We start from the raw sequence: 20,964 nt of genomic DNA on the forward strand, positions 1-20,964 counted from the left end.
TCCTGAGTTAATTTTATTGATCCATGAATGTAGAAGAGCTTTCATCTTCTGATATCTTCTTCAAAGGCTTGAAATTTTGTCATACAGGTCTTTCATTTGCTTGGTTAGAGTTATGCCAAGATATTTTATACTATTTGTGGCTATTGTGAAGGGTATGGTTTCCCTGATTTTTTTCTCAGCATGTTTGTCATTTGTATGTAGGAGGGCTACTGATTTTGTGAGTTAATTTTGTATGTAGCTACTTTGTATAAACTGTTGTTTATCAGCTGTAGTTCTCTGGTGGAATGTTAAGGGTTACTTATATATGATATCTATGTATATGCATGTGCTAATAACAATACTTTGATTTCTTCTTGTCCTGTTTGTATCCCCTTGATCTCCTTCAATTGTCTTGCTGCTCTAGGTAAGACTTCAAGACTTCAGTTAGATTGGATAGTATGGAGAGAGAACAAGCTTGTCATGTTCTGGATTTTAGTAGAATTGCTTTTGACTTTTCTCCATTTAAATTGATGTTGATTGTGGGCTTGCTGTAAACTGCCTTTATTGTATTTATTTATGTTTTTTTTTGTATTCCTCATATCTTGAGACCTTTTAATCATTAAGGGGTGCTAGATTTTGTTAAAGGTCTTTTCTGCAGTCAATTAGATGGTCATGGGATTTTGCCTTTTTGTTTGTTTCAATGGTGAATTAAATTTATGTATATATGTATGTATGTATAACTTATCCCTGCATGTCAGAATGATGCCTGTTTGATCATGGTTGATGATCTTTTTGATGTATTTTTGTTTTATGTTTGCAATCATTTTATTGATATTCTCCACATCTATGTTTATGAGGGAAATTGGTCGGTAATTTTCTTTCTTTCTTGGGTCTTTATGTGGTTTGCTTATCACGGTGACTGTAGCATCATAAAATGTTGATTTATGTTGTTTCTGTTTCTATGTTGTGGAATAATTTGACGAGTATTGGCATTAAACCATCTTTGAAAGTCTGGTAGTATTTTGTGCTATATCTATCTTGCTCTGGGCTTACATTGATTGGTGGACTTTTAATTACTGCTTCTAATTCACTAGAGGTTATAGGTGTGTTTAAGTTGCTTATCTTATTTTTACTTAACTTTGGTAAGTGGTATGTGTCAAGAAAAGTATCAATTTTTGGATTTTCCTATTTGATGGAGTACAGGCTTCAAGCCTGGTCTGTGGGTGTGTCCCTCTTTTCATCTTTGCTTTGTTAAGCTGGTACTCCTTTCTTTGCTTTTTGGGTAATTTGGATAAGGGTTTGTCTATCTTACTCATTTTTGCAAAGAATCAACTTTTTTTTTTTTTGGTATTTTTGTTTGGTTACTTGTATCTTATTGATTTCAGTCCTGATTTTAATATTTTTTTTCCTGTGTATTCCTTTAGGGTGTGATTTCTTCTTCTTCTTCTTCTTCTTCTTCTTCTTCTTCTTCTTTTTTTTTTTTAAAGCTTTCAGGTGTGTTGTTAAGTTACTATTATCAGATTTTTTCTTTTTTGTTTTTTAATGCAGACATTTTTTGGCCTGTGTTGATCAGATAGGATACAGAGAGTTTTTTTCAATTTTCTTGTATCTGTTGAGACTTGCTGTATGTCTGACTGTATTCAGTTTTAGAGAAAGCCCCCTGAGGTGCTAAGAAGTTTTGTGTTAGATGGAATGTTCTATAAATATCTGTTAGGTCTCTTGGGTATATAATGTTGGTTAACGTCATCATTTCTCTAGTTTTTGTCTGGATGACCTGTCCGTTCATTGGAGTGTACTGTCGAAGTCTCCCACTCTAGTGTGTGCTGGGCAATACTTTTATAAACTTAGTTGACCTCATTTTTTATGCATAGATGTTGAGAATTGCAAGGTCCTCTTGGTAGAGTTTTCCTTTGTTTATATAGTATCTTTTGCTACTTCTTCTGATTAGTTTTGGTTTGAAGTCTATTTTGTAAGATATTAAAATGCCTACTACACCAGCTACTTTCTAGGTCCATTTCCTCGGAATGTATTTTCTATCCTTTACCCTGAGTCGATGTCTATTGCTGATATTAAGATATGTTTCATGGGTGCAGCAGAAGAAGTGTGGATCCTGTTTTCAAATTCATTTTGTCTGTTTTTATTTTTTTATTGTTATGAAGTTTGAGACCTTTGATGTTGAAAGATATCAATGAGCAATGTTTGTTGATTCCTGTTAGTTTGCTTGTGTGTGTGTGTGTGTGTGTGTGTGTGTGTGTGTGTGTGTGTGTGTATGTGTGTTTGTTTGGGATAATTTATTCCTTATGTTTTCTTGGGTGTGGTTTAATCACTTTACATTGGAGTTCTCCTTCTAGCACCTTCAGTAGGGCTGGGTTTGTAGATAAATGTTGCTTAAATTTAGTTTTATAATGAATTGTCTTATTTTCTATACCTGTTGTGATCGAAAGTTTTGCTGGGTATAAAAGACTGTGTTGGCATTGTTGCTCTTTGTAGAGCCTGCAGCCTCTCTGTCCAGACCCTTCTGGCTTTTAGAGTCTCCATTGAGAAGTCCAGTGTTATTCTAATGTCTGCTTTGGTCTAATATGTTAATTGGTCTTTCTCCATTGCAGCTTTTAGTATTCTTTCATTGTTCTGTACATTTATTGTTTTAATTTTTATGTGCCAAAGTGAATTTGTTTTTTGGTCCAGTCTGCTTAGTGTTTCTGTACTTTTAAAAGCCACTAGCAAGATGGCACAGCAGATAAAGGCCATTTCCACACTAAGTTTGCAACCAGAGTTTGGTCCATAGAATTTACATAAAGGTAGAAACAGCATACTTAACTCCATAAAATTGTTTCCGATATCCATGTTCGTTTTGTGGTACATATTTCCCCTTCACTATCACATGCATGTGTATGTGCGTACATGCACCCACATCCCCCCACACACTCACCATCATCATCATCATTATTATCATCATCATCTTCAGGATAATAGTTATTTAAAATTTTTAAGTTGGGCCTGGTGGCATAGTGTAGTGGTAAATATTAGAAAATGGAAAATGGTTTCAGGCACCATTCCAGGCTAGTGCCAGCACAGGCGGGCCATATGGCACTAGTGGGGTGTTTTCATCGTGGCAGACTCTCTGTCCCTAGCGCTCTCTTTTCCCCCAAGGCTAGCTGTGTGCAGTGGCCACCCTCTCCAGGCTGGCTCTCTGCTGCAAACTCTGCTCACATTATCCTCCTCTTATGGTTATACTCACTATTCCCAGAAACCTGACAAAATCAAAATTCTTGAAGCTTGCAGTTTATCAAAAGATTTATATTAGTAAATTCTCACTCCACAAAACATCCACACAATAAACTCAGAGCCAATGGATATTGATAGATACAAACTGCCCACCTAGATAAGATAGATTGTCCTATAATAATCCATCTCTTCTAACATATTCATAGCTACCTGTGCATATTTAAAGCCACACAGGGGTGGATCATCTTCTAGCTTCTCCTCCTCTTCTTCTTTCCTCCTTCTTCTATCTCCTCGCCCTTTCAAAGCTCTGCCCACACCTGTCTGTCTTTTTTATTGCCTTGCCTTATCGTGTGCCTGCTCTCACCTGCATATACAATTAATATATAGCCTACCCAGGCTATATAACAAGAGAGTAAAGGGGGTAGTGTGGTATGGTGCCATGAAACCATTTGCTGATTTTTTAATATTTACTGTTATAGCATAGGCCTGTGACCTTAGTTACTGTTGATGTTGGATTTCAAGTTCAAGGCCAGTCTGGACAACTTAGCAAGATTATCTCTCAAAATATATTAATAAAAGCATACACTAGCAGCTTAACAGCTCACCTAAAATATCTAGGACAAAAAGAAACAAATGCACCCAAAAGGAGTAGACTGAAGGAAATAATCAAACTCAGGGCTAAAACCAACCAAGTAGAAACAAAAAGAACAGTACAAAGAATCAACAAAATCAGGATTGGTTCTTTGAGAAAATCAACAAGATAGATAAACCCTTAGCCAGACTAACCTGAGGGCACAGAGACAGTATTCAAATTTACAAAATCAGAAATGAAAAGGGAGACATAACAACAGAAACTGAGGAAATTTAAAAAGTCCTCAGATCCTACTACAAAAGCCTGTACTCAATAAAACTGGCATATCTGGATGAAATGGACAACTTACTAGACAGATACCAGGTACCAGAGTTAAATCAGGATAAGATAAACCATCAAAATAGTCTCATAACCCCTAAAGAAATAGAAACAGTCATCAAAAGCCTCCCAAGCCAAAAAAAAAAGCCCAGGACCAGATAGGTTTAGTGCAGAATTTTATCAGACCTTCATAGAAAACCTAATACCAATACTCTCCAAACTATTTCACAAAATAGAAACAGAAGGAACACTACCCAATTCTTTCTATGAAACCACAGTTACACTTGTACCTAAACCATATGAAGATCCAACAAAGAGATAGAACTTCAGACTAATCTCCCTTATGAATATCGATGCAAAAATACTTAATAAAATTCTCAAAATTGAATCCAAGAACACATCAAAACAATCATTCACCATGATCAAGTAAGTTTCATCCTAGGAATGTAGGGATGGTTCAATATATGGAAATCCATCAACATAATCAACTATATAAACAAACTCAAAGAAAAAAGCCACATGATGAACTCATTAGATACTGAGAAAGCATTTGACAAAATTCAACACCCCTTCATGTTAAAGGTCTTGGAAAGATCAGGAATTCATAGTAAAAGCAATATACAGCAAACTAGTAGCCAACATCAAACTAAATGGAGAGAAACCTAAAGCAATCTCACTAAAATCAGACAAGGATGACCACTCTCTCCTTATCTATTTAATATTGTACTCGAAGTCCTAGCCAGAGCAATTAGACAACAAATGAGGTCAAAGGGATACAAATTTGAAAGGAAGAACTCAAAATATCACTAATTGCAGATGATATGATAGTGTACTTAAGTGACCCAAAAATTCCGCCAGAGAACTCCTAGAGCTGATAAACAACTTCAGCAATGTGGGTGGATATAAAATTAACACAAACAAATCAGCAGCCTTCCTCTATTCAAAGGATAATCAGGCTAAGAAAGAAATTAGGGTACACTGAAACTAATAGAAGAGAAAGTGGGGAAGAGCATAGAACACATAGGCACAGGGGAAAGTTTCCTGAACAGAACAGCAAGGCTTATGCTCGAAGATCAAGAATTGACAAATGGGACCTCATGAAATTGCAAAGCTTCTGTTGTCTCGCCCAACCTCGACCAGAAAAGGAAGACATGACCCGGGGAAAATCTTCTTCAAGCAGTTTATACAGGATCCTTGAACAAGCTTCTGCTACTACTTTTGCCTCTGTCCCCGCCCCCAGGGGAATGCCTGCACAGGCTTAAATTCCCTTGCGCCCCGCCAACCCATGTAAGCCACTTGGGCCCTGCAGATAGGCTGCTTCAATACAGAAGCAGGCAAGCTGAATAGGCACAGCCAAATAAGGTCTTGTTTACTACTGAGAGCACTCACCATCAAGGAGGTGGAAGGCGGAAACCAGCACCATCTTCGGGGCGCAGCACCTTGCAGCTCTCTACAATCTGTAAAGCCAAGGACACTGTCAAAAGGAGAAAACGGCAACCAACAGATTGGGAATGGGTCTGTACCAAACCTACATCTGATAGAGGACTAGTATCCAATATATACAAAGAATTCAAGAAAATAGTCTCTAGAGAATCAAATAATCCTATTAAAAAATGGGGTACAGAGCTAAATAAAGATTCTCAACTGAGGATTATCGAAGGGCTGAGAAGCACCTAAGGAAATGCTCAACATCCCTAGTCATCAGGGAAATGTAAATCAAAACAACCCTGACATTCCATCTCACACCAATCAGAATAGCTAAGATCAAAAACTCAGGTGACAGCAGAAGCTGGCAAGGGTGTGGAGAAAGAGGAACACTCCTCCATTGTTGGTGATATTGCAAGCTGGTACAACCACTCTGGAAATCAGTCTTGAAGTTCCTCAGAAAATTGGACATAGTGCTACATGAGGACCCATGTATACCACTCCTGGGCATATACCCAAAATATGCTCCAACATAAAACAAGGACACATGTTCCACTATATTCATAGCAGCCTTATTTATAATAGCCAGGAGCTGGAAGAACCCAGATGCCCTTCAACAGAGGAATGGATACGGAAAATGTGGTACATTTACACAGTGGAGTACTACTTCAGCTATTAAAAATAATGAGTTCATAAAATCCTTAGGCAAATGGGCGGATGTAGAAAATATCATCCTGAATGAGGTAGCCTAGTCACAAAAATAGACCCAGGGTATGCACTCACTGATAAGTGGATATTAGCCCAAAATCTCAGAATACCCAGGATAAAATTCACAGACTACATGAAGCTCAAAAGGATGACCAAAGTGTGGATGCTTCAGTCCTTCTGAAAGGGGGAATAAAAATATTTCCAGGAGGAAATATAGAGACAAAGCTTGAAGCAGAAACTGAAGCAAAGGCCATCCAGCGATTGCCCCACCTGGAGATCCAGCCCATATTCAGCAACCAAACCCAAACAATATTGCTGATGCCAAGAAGTGCATGCTTACAGGAGCCTGATATAGCTGTCTCCTGGGAGGCTCTGTCAGAACATAACAAATACAGAGGGAGATGCTCGCAGCCAACCATAGAACTAAGAATGGGGTCTTTAATGGAGGAGTTAGAGGAAGAATTGAAGGAGTTGTAGGGGTTCACAACCCCATAAGAATAACTATAGCAACCAACCAGAGCTTCCAGAGATTAAACCACTATCCATAGAGTACACATGGATGGACCCATGACTCCAGCTGCATAGGGTGACCTTGACCTTATTGGGCATCAATGGGAGAAGAAAGGGGGTGGGTGGGTGGGTGAGCACCCTCATAGAAACTGGGGTGGGGTGATGGGATAGGGGATATGGAGAAAATTTAGGAAAGGGGAAATAACATTCAAAATGTAAATAAAATATATCTAATAAAATTAGAAAAAATTAATACAGAAAACATATTGGAAAATAGTCTGGGGGTAATGTGAACTGTGGAGAAGTCTCAGCTTGTAGGTAATGTATCCTTTATGTAAGTATGAACACAATCACAACTGTTTTCTGATCTTCATCACCAATTATAAAATGTCTGTGGATACAGCCATGAATTAGAGAGCTTGTATTGTGTGTGCAAGGCACTATGAAAAAGAAATAGTTGCTGAACTGAATAGTATTGTGAAACATTCGGCTGCACATCGATGTTGCATAGGATAAACCCAACATTGGACATGGGCTGATGCAAGAGGACCTATGTAGTGAAAGGAGATCTTAAAAACATTCTAAGGCAACAGATGAGGGTATAGCTCAGTGCACTACCTTGGGTTCAATCTCTAGAACTGCAAAATAAGTCAGTTCAAACAGCAACTGCTTCCCCTTCAATTCCCAAATATACTGAAAGTCAGCACCTTTGCTTTCCCTTGGTGCAGGATAGTCTGATCACTTCTCTTTTAATAGTACAAATGCAAAGAGTCATTAGATTCTAAGCCTTTTATACAGCTCTATGCCTAAAGCAACAGTCAAGTCTATTAACAGACCCTGTAGCAGATATTTTACTGGCCACCAGTAGTGTGTAAATACAGACTACCTTTTTACTTGGGGGATAATCAGTCCCTTCAATAATTAGATCTGATCACCGAGTAAGTAAATATCACTGATACCACTCCTCCCAAAGCAGTTATTTTAAAACTGAACTCATTTATTTCTGAATTTTTTTGTATTATTTTTCATTCTCTTTTCCATTTAAAGGTGAGTCGTTCATCTTTGCTGATCGAACAACCAGTGAAAAAGAGACCACTTTTGGATAATCAGGTGGTAAATTCTGTGTGTGTTCAGCCAGAGCTACAGAATAACGCTAAGCATGCAGATAACTCATCCGACACAGAGATGGAAGACATGATTGCTGAAGGTCTGTGGGTCTCATAAACTCTTTATTCAACCTAGTCTTTTACTTCTGAAATGGAGTGTGCCTTTCTCGTCTCCACAGATTTTCACTTGGATTTGTTTACATACTTACTGTATGTTTTTGACTAGAATAATAGACAAGCAAACCAGGCTTATAATTAAACAACAACAAAAACCCGACAACATTGGTGATGATTCGATTTCTAGGTAGGGCAAGTTCTATCATATATGAGAAAGTATTTTAACCTTTTTTTTTGAATCAGAAGAACCAGTTCTTGCTTTTAAAAAGCAGATCTAAGTAACATGAATATTTTATTGTATTTGCTAAAAATATAGAACATCTGTGTATTTGGTTTTAGACTTGTCCCTACTGTGATATTGGATATGAAATAGAGATTTTGAGCTTTTCTTTAATAGGCATTTGTGGGTTGTATAGAGCATAGACTCTTAATCTCAGGGTCATGGGTTCAAGCTCCACGTTGAATGACAAAATGTTGTTTTAAAAACAAAATCCCAACTGTTTGATTTACTAAATGAAGAATCAGGAGCCAGATGCTGTGGTAAAAGACCACTGGTTCAGAGAGGCAGAGAAAACATCAGCTGACCTGTTTATTCCACCAATGTCCCAGAAGGAAGCAACAACTCTTCCTCTTCCTCCTCCTCCTCCTCCTCCTCCTCCTCCTTTTCCTCTTCCTCCTCCTCCTCCTCCTCCTTTTCCTCTTCCTCCTCCTCCTCCTCCTTTTCCTCTTCCTCCTCCTCCTCCTCCTCCTCCTCCTTTTCCTCTTCCTCCTCCTCCTCCTCCTCCTCCTCCTCTTACTCCTCCTCTTCCTTCATGCTGTTTTAAATACACTTCAACTCAAAGACCCTCTTTTCTCTTTCCTGAGCTTTTTAATGTTTATTCTCCATCAACTGGTTGCTTGCTCCACCCCTTGACCTATCTTGACTTATTTAGCTCTTGTTTACAGGAAGTTCTTGGATTAAGGGTGTTTGCTGGGGCTGAGCCACACCACAACAAGAAACAGGTTTTCCAGTTCACAATCTCAGAATTCACAATGTGATCAAATATCCTGCAATAGTGATGTCCTTATTGTAACCAGCTAAATATTCCAGTTACATGAAGGATGTTCTCTTTAGTCAATAGATGATAACATGTGTTTTAAGAGAAAAGTACTGTTAATCTACTTGCTGTCAAAGACTCCTCCTCAACTGACTATATTCTAATACTGAATATCCCTTATAAGTCGAAGTGATAAAATGGCTGAGGGAAAGCAAACACAGGTAGATAAAAAAATGATGTTCTCTGCCTTCAGTTTTCTATTTAAAGTCAGCAAATGATTGTGCTGTGTTTCTTATTTTGTTTTTAATGAGGCTCTGAATGTGGTTTAACAGTTAACCAACAAAACCAGACAAACTAGCTGTGTCATGTAGGACGACCTTCATGAGATGCTGTTATTGATCATTTTGATCATGGTCCTACAGTTGCTGTTGCTTTGTTTGATGTATTTAATCAATACACAATACAATACACAATAGTGAACTAATTAACATTTTCTCTTAGTAGTTATCCTTAGTATGTCTAAACTTAATTTATTCTTTTATAAATATTTTGTGTTACCATATTGTGTATCTCTCTATATACATTGTTAAATTTAGCAAAATGGCAAGTTGGTAAGCAAATACCCACATTCGCATTGACTCTATAAAGATGGCACCTGCCCTGGTTGGTATTTTATAAACTTTTTCAAAGTATTCGTCACCTTTACTTCATATTTGAACAACTAAGCCTGTCATAGTATGACGTTTGATTTTTACTAACTTTTGGTTATTATTTCAAATTCAGTTTGACTCTTTTCTATGTAAAAGGTTATTAACCATGAACCATTCCACACATACCTGTAGAGAACAGTCTGCTGATCCCTGGTCACCAGGCTCACACAGTGCTGTGGCTGCTCAGTTGTTTGGCCACACTCTTCTCATGCATCCTTTGCTTTCCTACCTCCCACCTCCCCTGTACTGACTGTCTTTTCATTCCTCCTCCTCTGTCCTCTCTGAATTGTAGCCATTTTATTTCACCAAGATAGTGAGGCATCTTAAAAGCAGGTATTTTCTAAAATAAGTTAAGTAGCAAAATAAATTCTTTGGCATAATGCCTGATCCATATTCATATTCCCAGTTACCTGAAGCATGTTCTTTCACAGCTATTTGATTAAAGTCAGGATCCAAACTAGGTCACTATGGTGGCTTTCATTGTTAAAATTAAATTTCACTTAATTCTCAGATACCAGTTTTTAGTTGTACATGTGATTATATGTGAGGACACCGATCTGAGATGAAAATCAATAAAGAATGTTTAGGTATCTGTTTTCCTCTTATTTGTAAAGCCTGTGTAAATGAAGGTTCTTTGCTAAAACATGTCTATCCTACCGACCTGGTGAACGCTGCGGATCATGGAAATCTGGGAAAGTTTATGTTTACTTGGGAACTAGGGAATTACAGAGCAGCAAGTGAATGTCCAGACAGTAAGAACACAGAACTGGCCGAAATTATTTACAGCCTGGTGAATTTCTTACATTGATGAGGTTTGAACTACATTTTGAAGAAACACTGAGGCAAACAGACTTAATATAACAGGGCAACCAGTTCTGATTAGGACATGAACTGTGCGCAGAGGATGTGTCTGAGTGCTGAGGAACCGTGGAAGACAGCTGGAGCCGGGCCACAGGACCTGGGATGAAGACCTATGGACTCGAGGGAACTTTACAGAAGGTTTTTGGTGGTTGTCAGAAACTAATTGGGCTTTAGAATTTTGCTGGTCATCTCTCTGTTAGATGTATTTAGAGGTTTGTCATATAGTTGACATCTGTAATCAAAGTGTGAAGAGGAAGGAGAGATCAAAGCAGTGAACAGTTCAGCAGGTAGGGATGCCACAGAAAGGGCAGAAAGATCTAAAGATGGCTAGCACATTTCAAAGCAGACAAGTATTACAGAAAATGCTAACATTTGTGAGTGCTTGATAGTTTTCACTTTCCAAGGCCATTTTATAGTTTAAGCATTTTTATTATAGTATACACCAGTGCTCACATAGAATAATACAGAGTAAAATGCTGCAGTCATTTACTTAGTAGCTTTGGGTTTGTATATATAATTTCAGTATAAAACCACTCATTTTTAAGGTAGGCAAAGTATTGAAGTTCATATTATGTATAAATCTCTGTGTAAAGGATTGTCAACGCTTGCTTTTCTGTTACTGTGATAAAACACTGACCAAAACCAGCCTGGCAGGTTTAGTGGCTTACAGGTTATCAGTCCTCTATCAAGGAAAGTTCCAAGGCAGGAACTGAAGCAGAGACCATGAAAGGACACCGCTTACTGACTTGATCCCCGTAGCTTGCTCAGCTTGTTTTCTTGTATAAAACCCAGGAGCAGGAGTGGCACTGCCCAGAATGAGCTGGGTCCTCCCATATCAATCTTTAATTTAAAAATGCCCTATGTGCGCATTGGCCTATCTGATGGAGGCAGTTCCTCATTTGAATTCCTTCTTCCTAAATGACTCTAGTTTCTGTAACGTTGACAAAACAAAAACAACAACAACATAAAAACACCTAGTACATTGAACTCTTGGTAACTTCACACAAACACTACTAAATTGTAACCTTTTCCTTTTTGTTCATCCCCAAGATCCCATGTTAATATCATGGTATAAAGCACAGTCCAGCTGAGTATAAAGTCCTGCAGTCTTTACATTTTACAATATTTCAGAAGTTCAAAGTCTCAGCTATGGGCTCTTATAAAATTTAAAATGAGTTACCTACTTTTTTGTTCTAAAAGGAAGAACCAAGACACAGTAACAGATCAAAACCAAACCAAACTCCAACAGTGTTATGGCTTACGTCTGATGTCTAGGACTAACCTATGATGCCGTAGGCTTCAAAGGGCTTAGGCAGCTCAAACCCTCAATTTTGTGTCAAGTTGACAAGAATTTACAAGCACAAGCAACAACTGTTGTTTTATTTAAACTGGTTCTGTAATCATGCCTTGTGATATATCAAAATGGTATATTATCTTCCCTGGTAAATCATTACATTGATCATATTTTCAGATAATTTCCCCCTCCTGTAATTTCCAGTCCATTGAGACTCCTTACACACAGACACTGGAGGCTTGCATGTATTATGATACAGGTTTGGAGACTCAGATTTGATTTCTCTGACACAATCCACAAGCCTTTAGTCTGAGGCTAGGTGACAGTGAGCATTCTAGCTCTGTGCCTTCTGTCAGTGCTGTTCCAGTATGGCCACCTTTACAATCACACTCACACTGGGGAGACAGAGAAAGGTGTTGTCTGGATTTGCTGGGTTTCTACTTATATATCAGAGGTCAGAAGTCAGCCACACCCAGGGCAGAAAGTAGTTTTCAGCCTGGGTGAGCATACTCCTAGGATCTGTCTCTGGGGGAAAGTGAAGAATCACCAGGTGTCTATAGATAGAAGCTATGGTTATTAGCTAAACTTAGCTGGGTTTAGCTTAAGTTTACTTGGTTTTTTATGTTTTTGCTGACAAATCTTAAAAATATACCTGAGCATTAGGATAGGAATTATTATCTATTACCAGTCTTGGGGTTGGAACCTGGGACTTACACATGCTAGGCAAGTACCTAACAACTCAGTTATATTCCTAGTCTTTTGTATTTTAATTTGAGGAGATAGGGTTTCATGAAGTTGTTCAGGTGGTCTTTGACTTGACATCTTTCTGCCTCCTCCAGCCCTAGCTAGGGTAGGCATTCCCAAGTGATGCTCCTTTATGAAGAATAAACTGGTACTCTGCTTCATTGGTATGCTGTACTTAAACAGCATCTGTTAGATTTCTTTCCTTGCTCAACAGCAACAGTAGGAGCACATTATCAGGTATTTTACAGTTATGTTAATAATTTTGGAAAATCTCTGAAGCAAAGCTTTGAGCAACTTGCAGAATGGTCTTGTGGTAGTTCTGTCAGTGGTAATGGTTCGGTGAGTTCTGTCTCTGGTCTAGGCTTTCCAGATCAGTTCAGGTGTAAGTGATACTACTGGGAGTTCACCAGCTAAGTCCATGGGCAGATCTGAAAGTTAGGAATGACAAGCAACTTTGTTGACACCATCTCTAGGTTTTTGGAAGGGCAGAATCTTTTCATTTTTTAGAAACTACATTTAAGTTTGTTCTTTGAAAATATCATACATGTATATAACGAGTTTTGATTAAATGCACTTTGTGGTCCCATTCAACTTTTGCCAGACAGCTTCCCCATCATTTCCTTCTCCCAACTTTGTGCCCCGCCTCCCCTGAGTTCAGTTAGTGCTACCTACCAGTATGTGCATGGGTTTGGGGTCCTCTTGAGCATGTGCAAACTATCTGGGGCCACAAACCTGGGGAAAAAATAGCTCTTCTTCCCTAGAAACTATCTGCTGACAGTAGCTCCATGACTGGGACCCTGTGAAAGGGACAGTTTTTATTTTACTTACTTTTTACAATTGTATTCACATTGCATCTAAATCAGTGATCCTTGCAAACATACCAAGGTAGCTGAGTATACATACATACATACCTGCTTACATATTTACTTGCATATATACCAAGGTAGAGAGCTTCCTTTAAATGCCCACTCTTGGGCTGAAGATATAGACCATTTGCATAGAATGTGAGAAGCCCCAAGTCTGATTCCCTGTACCAAATACAAAATAGAAGCCAGCAAGACCACTTCCAGCCCTGTGATTTCATTAGTAGAGATGATGTACTTGGAGCTCTACCAGAGCCAGCTATTTTTCCACTCACTTCAGTTCACTGGGAAAGGTCATGCAGATTTAGGTGGTGCTCCTGAAGCAGCAGATAAGAGTGAAGGAGAGGGTTGGGGTTGGGGTTAGATTTTTACTTAGTGGAAAACATAGCAGTAGTTGGACTTTATGAGTCTGTTTGAGATTTAAAAGCAAAATTAATTTTGTTTAATATTAAAAGGAACTTTTGTAAATTGGTCATACATAACTTTATAATATTGGTTAGTGTACCACAAGTCCCTTAATTAAATATTTTATGTTTACAACTAAAAATAAACATAAGTTTCTTGTCTTTTAAGCCATTCCCCTTTCCATTAGGAATTTAAAGGGTTCCTCTGCTGTCAATCTTCACCGCATAGAGTACCACATTTATACCCCGCATTTTGCTACCTGGATGTCCCTTCTAGTGGGTGGTGGGTATATGGCCTTTACCTTCATTTCTCAGTGATTATTCAGCATAACTTTTTACATTTTACACATGCTGGACTCTAATTTTTACTTACTTGTATAAATATACTTACTATATAGAAAAACCCATAATGTTTATGTGGAAACAAGGAATTAGTAAGAGCCTAGCCAAGTAGCTCTGGATTCAAAAAAAGTGAAAAAATATTGGTCTGACTGTGTAACATAGCTAGAATTAGAGGCTGACGGAAATTTTTGACACACTCAAATGTTTTTCTTTTTCCCTTTTTTTAGAGACATTGGAAGAAATGGATAGTGAGTTACTTAAGTGTGAATTCTGTGGAAAAATGGGATATCCTAATGAATTTTTACGGTCAAAACGATTCTGTACTATGTCATGTGCCAAAAGGTATGTTGGTGTGCTTGGATTTGCTTAGGGAGAACCAGTAATTTCTGCAGAAAGTCAAGACAGGTTATAGTTGGGCATAGGTAAGAGTGAGGTCATAGGACAGAGGAAAGGTTAGGTCCCGTGTGTGTGCAGTAGGCTGCTCTGCTGAGTCACTATAGATAGCAACACAGCTTCCTAATGCCCTGTAATGATGCAGCAGTCATCTGGTGCAGGCATGCATGACGTGTGGAGAATCTCTCCTGCAGCATGACTAGTATGTTGTAGAATCCCAGTCTTGTGGCTTAAAGATTAATTACTAGTTAGTATTAATTTTAAAATCATTTCTGTGTGGGATCTTCCTGTGTAGCCCTGCCTGGCCTAGATTTATGGTGAACCAGGCTAGTCTCCAGCATTCTGTGATCCTCCTGTTTCTGCCTCCCAAGTGCTGGGATCCTAGCCAGGTACTAGCATGCCTAGATAGAATACTAGTCTGTAAAGATTAATATGGGGGCTGGAGAGATAGCCCAGCAGTTAGGAGCACTCTTTGGAAAGACCCAGGTGTGTTTAGGTTGATTATTTTGAAATTTATATTCTCTTAAGAAGCCAGTGAATTTCTTGCTTGAACATATCATTTTGTGTAGTTACCACAGAACTACCGTTAGTTGAATTTACCTTAGTGAGTAGAAGTTTCAAAAGTGAGCTCACTGTTTCAGTCCATTACTCAAATGCTTATTCATGAATAGTGGCCGGTCTATAATTAGATTATGTTAGACTTTTCAGTTTGCATAAAACACATGAAAGAACAGTAATTTTCTAATGCTGGTTATACTTGGAAGTTTGGGAAATGGTCTGTCTTTGAGGATATGCTAAATCTCTTGACTATTTAGAAGTCTGTCAGGACACTTACTACTACCTATCATTACCCTCCTCCCAGAGATGATGGCTGATTAGGCACGTAGTATACTTCATAAGCATGGCCGAGAGAGCAGGAAGAGAGGCTGTGTCGGGTCAGTGAGTCACTGCTGCTGCGGCTCTCAGTCCTGGAGAGCTAACTATATATATAACTATGTGAGGACTAGCCAGGCCTAAAACTAGTTCTCTCCTCAGTAGTAAGGTGGCCACCTGATGTACTAATTAAAAGTGAAACATTGCTGAGCCCACAGACAGGCCCGGAAGAACCCAGCAGGAGTGTTGCTCATAGTAGCTCTCAGGGCACATAGTCTATTTGTTCTCATAGTGTTCTTTATTTCCATCTCTGATACGTTCATAAAACATAGGTGAGCAAAATTACTTGTATTGTTCTAGAATTGTTATCAATAATAAAATTAATGTGTGTGAGTGTTTTGCCTCCAAAGAATAGTTGTGCACTATGTGTGTGCTTGATGTGAAAGACAGAAGAGAAGACATTAGATCCCTATAAGGGGGGTTCAGACGATTGTGAGCCTCCATTGTATGCTGAGAACCAAACCCTGGTCTCCACATGTGTATATGTGTCTGCACACATATGTGCTATTATATTTGCATACTCCTTTTCACATACACTATAAAGAACAAGACAAAACAAAACTCTAAATGTATTACTTGAGAAATAGTTTAAATAAGCATTGGAAATATTTATTATCAAGTATCTCTTCTGGAATGATGAACTTTCTTCTGCATTTTGCAGATTTCTCATGATTCTTGTACAATCAGGAGAAAATATCATTTCCTTGTTTTAGTTGTGTAGTATTATGTTGAGGAATATTTTATGATACACAGAGGCCATTTTTGACCTGAAGCATAAATAAATCCATTCAATAAGATGGATGTACTGTGTGAGGTGCTAGTCCTGGATAATACGTATCTGGTCCTTACTGTCACCGTTGTATTTTAGAGTTACAGTTAAATACTATGGGCTGTCCCATATATTGCTTAATTTTTCTTTCTTGAATTTCTTAGGTACAATGTTAGCTGTTCTAAAAAATTTGCACTTAGTCGTTGGAATCGTAAGCCTGATAATCAAAGTCTTGGTCATCGGGGCCGTCGTCCAAGTGGCCCTGAAGGGGCAGCAAGAGAACATATCCTTAGGCAGGTCTGTAGAAAGCTTGCTTCAATGTACAATGTCCTTTTCAGAAATGCAGGGGAAGTGCAATGCTGTGTTTTACTTGTACTGCATTTTCCAGCTTCCAATTACTTATCCATCTGCAGAAGAAGACTTGGCTTCTCATGAAGATCCTGTACCGTCTGCAATGACCACTCGTCTGCGCAGGCAAAGTGAGAGGGAAAGAGAGCGTGAGCTTCGCGATGTGAGGATCAGGAAAATGCCTGAGAACAGTGATTTGCTCCCAGTCGCACAGACTGAGCCTTCCATATGGACGGTGGATGACGTCTGGGCCTTCATCCATTCTCTGCCCGGTATGTGATTCACCACACGAGCCTGGATGTTTTTCTTGTGCTTTCACAGGAAAATGATGTTAAGTCTATTCAAACCTTTGGCAGTAAAGGCTAGAGTGCATGTAAAAATTAAAGGGTGTTTGCTTTTGAAGTGTGATCTTTCTCATTCCTTCAGCATGACTGTATTCTTTCATATCCTAACATGAATAAGACTGACTAGTCCTGCTTCTTCTGTGGCACCCAGCAGGCAGTGTTAGGGTGCTGTCTTCTCTGGCCTGACTCTCGGGAGTCAGCAGTATGAAGCAGACTGTTCCCCCACTCCACTTTGCTGTGAAATCAAGACAAGGAAGGCCATGTTGTGCCTTTTTGAAAGCTAATCAATACTATAGACTAGGGTAAAATTTTGGTTTCTTTGTAAAAAGCTATCTTCATTCTAATGCTGAAGGTAGCCTTATACTTTCCTGTTCTCTTTTTAGCATATTTCTCACCAGCTTCAGCTTCCGTTTTCTTTAAGCAACTGTTTTTTGTTGTTTTTGTTTTGTTTTTGTATCTACATTCCTCGTAAGAGGTTGGCAGCCAAAGAAAACGGGGGCCTTTGCTTGCAGTGAGAGCCACACTAAATGTATGCTAGGACACTGTTTTTAAATTTGTAAAACACCGGTCATATGGACCTAGAAAAAGAGTTTTTAAAGCCACATTCTGTTGTGGTGTCATTATGAGTTGGCTCAAGGCATACATCTCATTTGGGTTATTCATCAGTCTCTTAGAGTGATTTTATATTGAGCTAACGAGATATCACTGTCTTCCTGTGAAGGTAACCAAAGTTTTAGAAGCAAACAGTTGAAGGAAATACATCTAGAAATAGTAATTTAAAAACTGCCACTGCAAATTTTACCTCACTTACTGAACTCTGAAAATTTATTATTGTATCATAGCTTTTCTAAATGCTAATTTTTAGCAAACCCAAGGTATGGTCCTGTTTATAGGAAGAAAGAATGGTTTAAAGGAAGAATGTTTCATGTTCATTTATAAGCACCTGTGTAAGGAAACTAAGGTGTATGTTATATGTGGACCAGTATGTTTAGACTCTAAACTTGGTCTCTTAGCAAGGGTTGGGGTGGTGAACCTTAACTGATTTATTTAAGGAAACAAAACCAAACTTTAGTTTCAGACCAACATAGTGGTCTTGTGATTAACACTGGAGTCCCAACTGATCACCCAGGCTTTGCATTTTGCCTCCTTGGTCGTCTTTTTCCTTGTGTTTGTAAGCCTGGGTTCTGTCTGGGGAAGAGATGTCTTTTTCTTTGGTCAAGGGAGTTGATTTAGACCTAATGTAATGTAATTAGTTGTCCTTACTGCTGAGTAGGGTCACTTCAAGTGCTGTTTGTTAAGGCAGTTTCCTGGCCTGCAGGGCTTGTGTCTACTCTGAACTGCTTCAGTGGATCCTCACAGTCTTGGGGACTATGTCTTGCTCTTCCTTCACTGGAGTTCAGCAGCCATTCCCCAAACTGGACATTCTTGGTTTACTGAGTTCACCTGTACTTAAGAACATAATATATCATTACAAAGAGACAGTCTTGATTGGCTTGACTTCTTTATTGCTGATGAAATAGGAATATTTCTGAATTGCTTTGACAAACCAAATAATTCTGTTTGTGAACTCTGTTATTACCTTCCTAAACGTTTTCCAGAGTGATGCTCTACAGCTCAAGGTAAATCTTACACCAGAAAACTGTTTATTTTTCTTTCTGCCTCTCTGGCATTTATAAATAACTTTCTGAGTACCTTCAGGGTTATTTCTTCTTCCTGAGTGGTCTATTTGCAAGTTTCTCAGTAGGAACTAGTTTATCCATTTTCTGATCTCTTACATGCTTCTTCCAGACAGAATGTGCTTCCTTGTGATCAGGGCTCTGTTATCTTGGTGTATCTTGTTAACAGCCCTTTGGGACTGTGTTAAAGCTTCCAAGTAGCAAACTCGAATCTCAGCTGTTGCCAGACTGCAAAGGACATAACCTGTGTGCACTAAACATTTTCAACAGTTGCAGGCCATCTTCTCTAGCACCCTTCAGTGAACTGCCCTTTTGGAAAGGTGATTCTGTATTGATTTGTGGATCCATAGATTTGACTTGTCTGTAGGAATGCCAAGGAGGAATTATCCTTTAACTACAGCTGTGCGCTGTCTTTGGGGATGTGGTTACCCTGTTGTCTTGAGTGGCACTTGGTGTTTTTTCTACAGCTTTAGTGAAGTCAATTTGTACATGAAATGTTTTGATTTGGATTACAAGGGGGAGGAGTGGCTGTGGACTCCGGAGAATTCAGGCAGGACAGCAAAGGCAGAGCCTTCCCAGGAGCTGTGTGTGCCCTGGTCTGGGTGTGGTCTGGGTTAGTGGTGCCAGCCGAGCCACCTGCCGCTTCCCCTGTGTGTTCCCCTGTGTGGTCTGTCAGTCTCAGCTTCAGGCAGCAAGTCAGGATGTCAGGACCTCACAGAGCTCCTGCTCAGGGTATCTTGAATACTTAAACTTAAAAAACAAAAACAAAAAACAAACAAACAAAAAAAACTTTCTTTTTTTTTTCACAGTGAGTTTCCAGATGTAGGCTTGCTTGTCCCTCCCTTTCTGTCCTAATAATGCTACTTTTGTGGTTGGCTTAAGAAAACTAGGATCTAAAAATATGACAATAATATATACTGTTTAATCATGCTGTTTCCCAATACACTTTAGAGAGATTTTGCCAATTTCCTGGCTATCTACATCTGAAAGGGAATCTCAGTCAGGAGGAACCAGAGAGCATGCTGGGTATTCCTCAGGGGAGCTCCTTCCATCCCCATGTAGCTCTTGTGGCTCCTACTACTTGCTCCTCCTGATTTCTGAGTCTAAGTAAGCCCTATCCTTTCTCTCTCTCTTCTTTCCTTTTCTGGGTTCTTATAAATAAGACTGGAGAGAAGAACATTAGTTCTTCCATAAAAGAAGGATGAAGTCACAACTAGATGCAAGATTAGTCAGTTTTGTTGAGAGCTACCTCTGGGAAAAGAAAAGGGGCTTTTTTAATGGTGAGTAATCCTGTTTCATCTATATGGTTTCTTATGTGTGGTACATGGGCAAAGCCATATAAATTTTATACAGGATTTTGAAATATAAATTGCTGAAAGTCTAAGAAATTACCAAAATAGAGACACTGGAAAGCTGCTGCATTAGAAGCAGTGAAGAGGAAAGAAGGGAGCCATTGAGGGACACTGAGGAAAGTGTCAGCCACACAAGTGAGCACACCACTGAAGGGTGTCTCAGCCACAGGATGCTCTCCATAGTGCCTTACATTTCTTCATTTTCTCATTTCTTCACTCATCCTTGCACTGGAGTGCTTCAGGATATACTCCTGGGTCAGGATCAGCCTCGTTATCTGAACACAAGCCAGAGGGTGAATTTACAATGGCATGAGAATTACCCTGGTAAGACTGCCATACTCCAGGGTGCAGGTTAGCCGCTTCTATCTCTCCTCATCTGACTCCTGGTTCCTCTAGAATACTGATTTAAATAAACAGCAATAACAAAAGTCTTTAAAGCTATTAGATGCTGTTCTTACATAATAAGCTTGCTTTTATAACATTACTATTTGTAAGGAAGCTCTCATGTTCTTGTACTGTCTGTTCTTTGGGCTCCATAGTTCATTACCTACCCTTGAGGTTTCTTTACTGAGGTAGGGAAGTGACTGGGTAGGATGGCTGTGCACGTATGTTGGTGGACAGAAGCAGTCAAGGTTCAGGCAGCAGGAGCCCGCTTTAGGGTGAGAGCTAGTGCACTGTTGACTGCAGTCTACCCTGCAGCTTTGTAATTCCAGTGGCAACTTGTTTCCTTACAAAGTAAAGGTGAGGAGTGCTGGAAGTGTGGTAAAGTGCTCAGGGTAGGTACTTGCCTGTCATCCCCAGGGCTTTGGGTTCCGTTCCCAGCTCCACTCAAGGGGTGCAGGGTTGGTATTGTGGTACTTTCCTGTAATCCCAGCATGTATTGGGAAAACAGGAGAATAAGTTTAGGCCACCCT

General features: G+C 39.2%; 1 protein-coding gene across 2 annotated transcripts in view; it reads left to right on the forward strand.

Annotated features, from left to right (window-relative positions):
* Positions 1-20,964, forward strand: part of PHC3 (polyhomeotic homolog 3) — a 75,475-nt gene that overhangs the window by 45,964 nt on the left and 8,547 nt on the right. Inside the window, exons 11-15 of one of the 2 annotated variants that reach the window (XM_080929456.1) lie at positions 7,805-7,964; positions 14,463-14,577; positions 16,495-16,627; positions 16,719-16,950; positions 19,862-19,979. In XM_080929456.1, the coding sequence (XP_080785582.1) occupies positions 7,805-7,964; positions 14,463-14,577; positions 16,495-16,627; positions 16,719-16,950; positions 19,862-19,881 (660 nt within the window). In that variant the 3' untranslated portion in view covers positions 19,882-19,979. Of the gene's footprint in view, positions 1-7,804; positions 7,965-14,462; positions 14,578-16,494; positions 16,628-16,718; positions 16,951-19,861; positions 19,980-20,964 lie in introns of those variants that run through there. The other variant, XM_080929455.1, reaches the window with a different exon arrangement.

Source organism: Micromys minutus (assembly GCF_963924665.1).
Source record: "Micromys minutus genome assembly, chromosome: 15".
NCBI classification, from domain to species: Eukaryota; Metazoa; Chordata; class Mammalia; order Rodentia; family Muridae; genus Micromys; species Micromys minutus.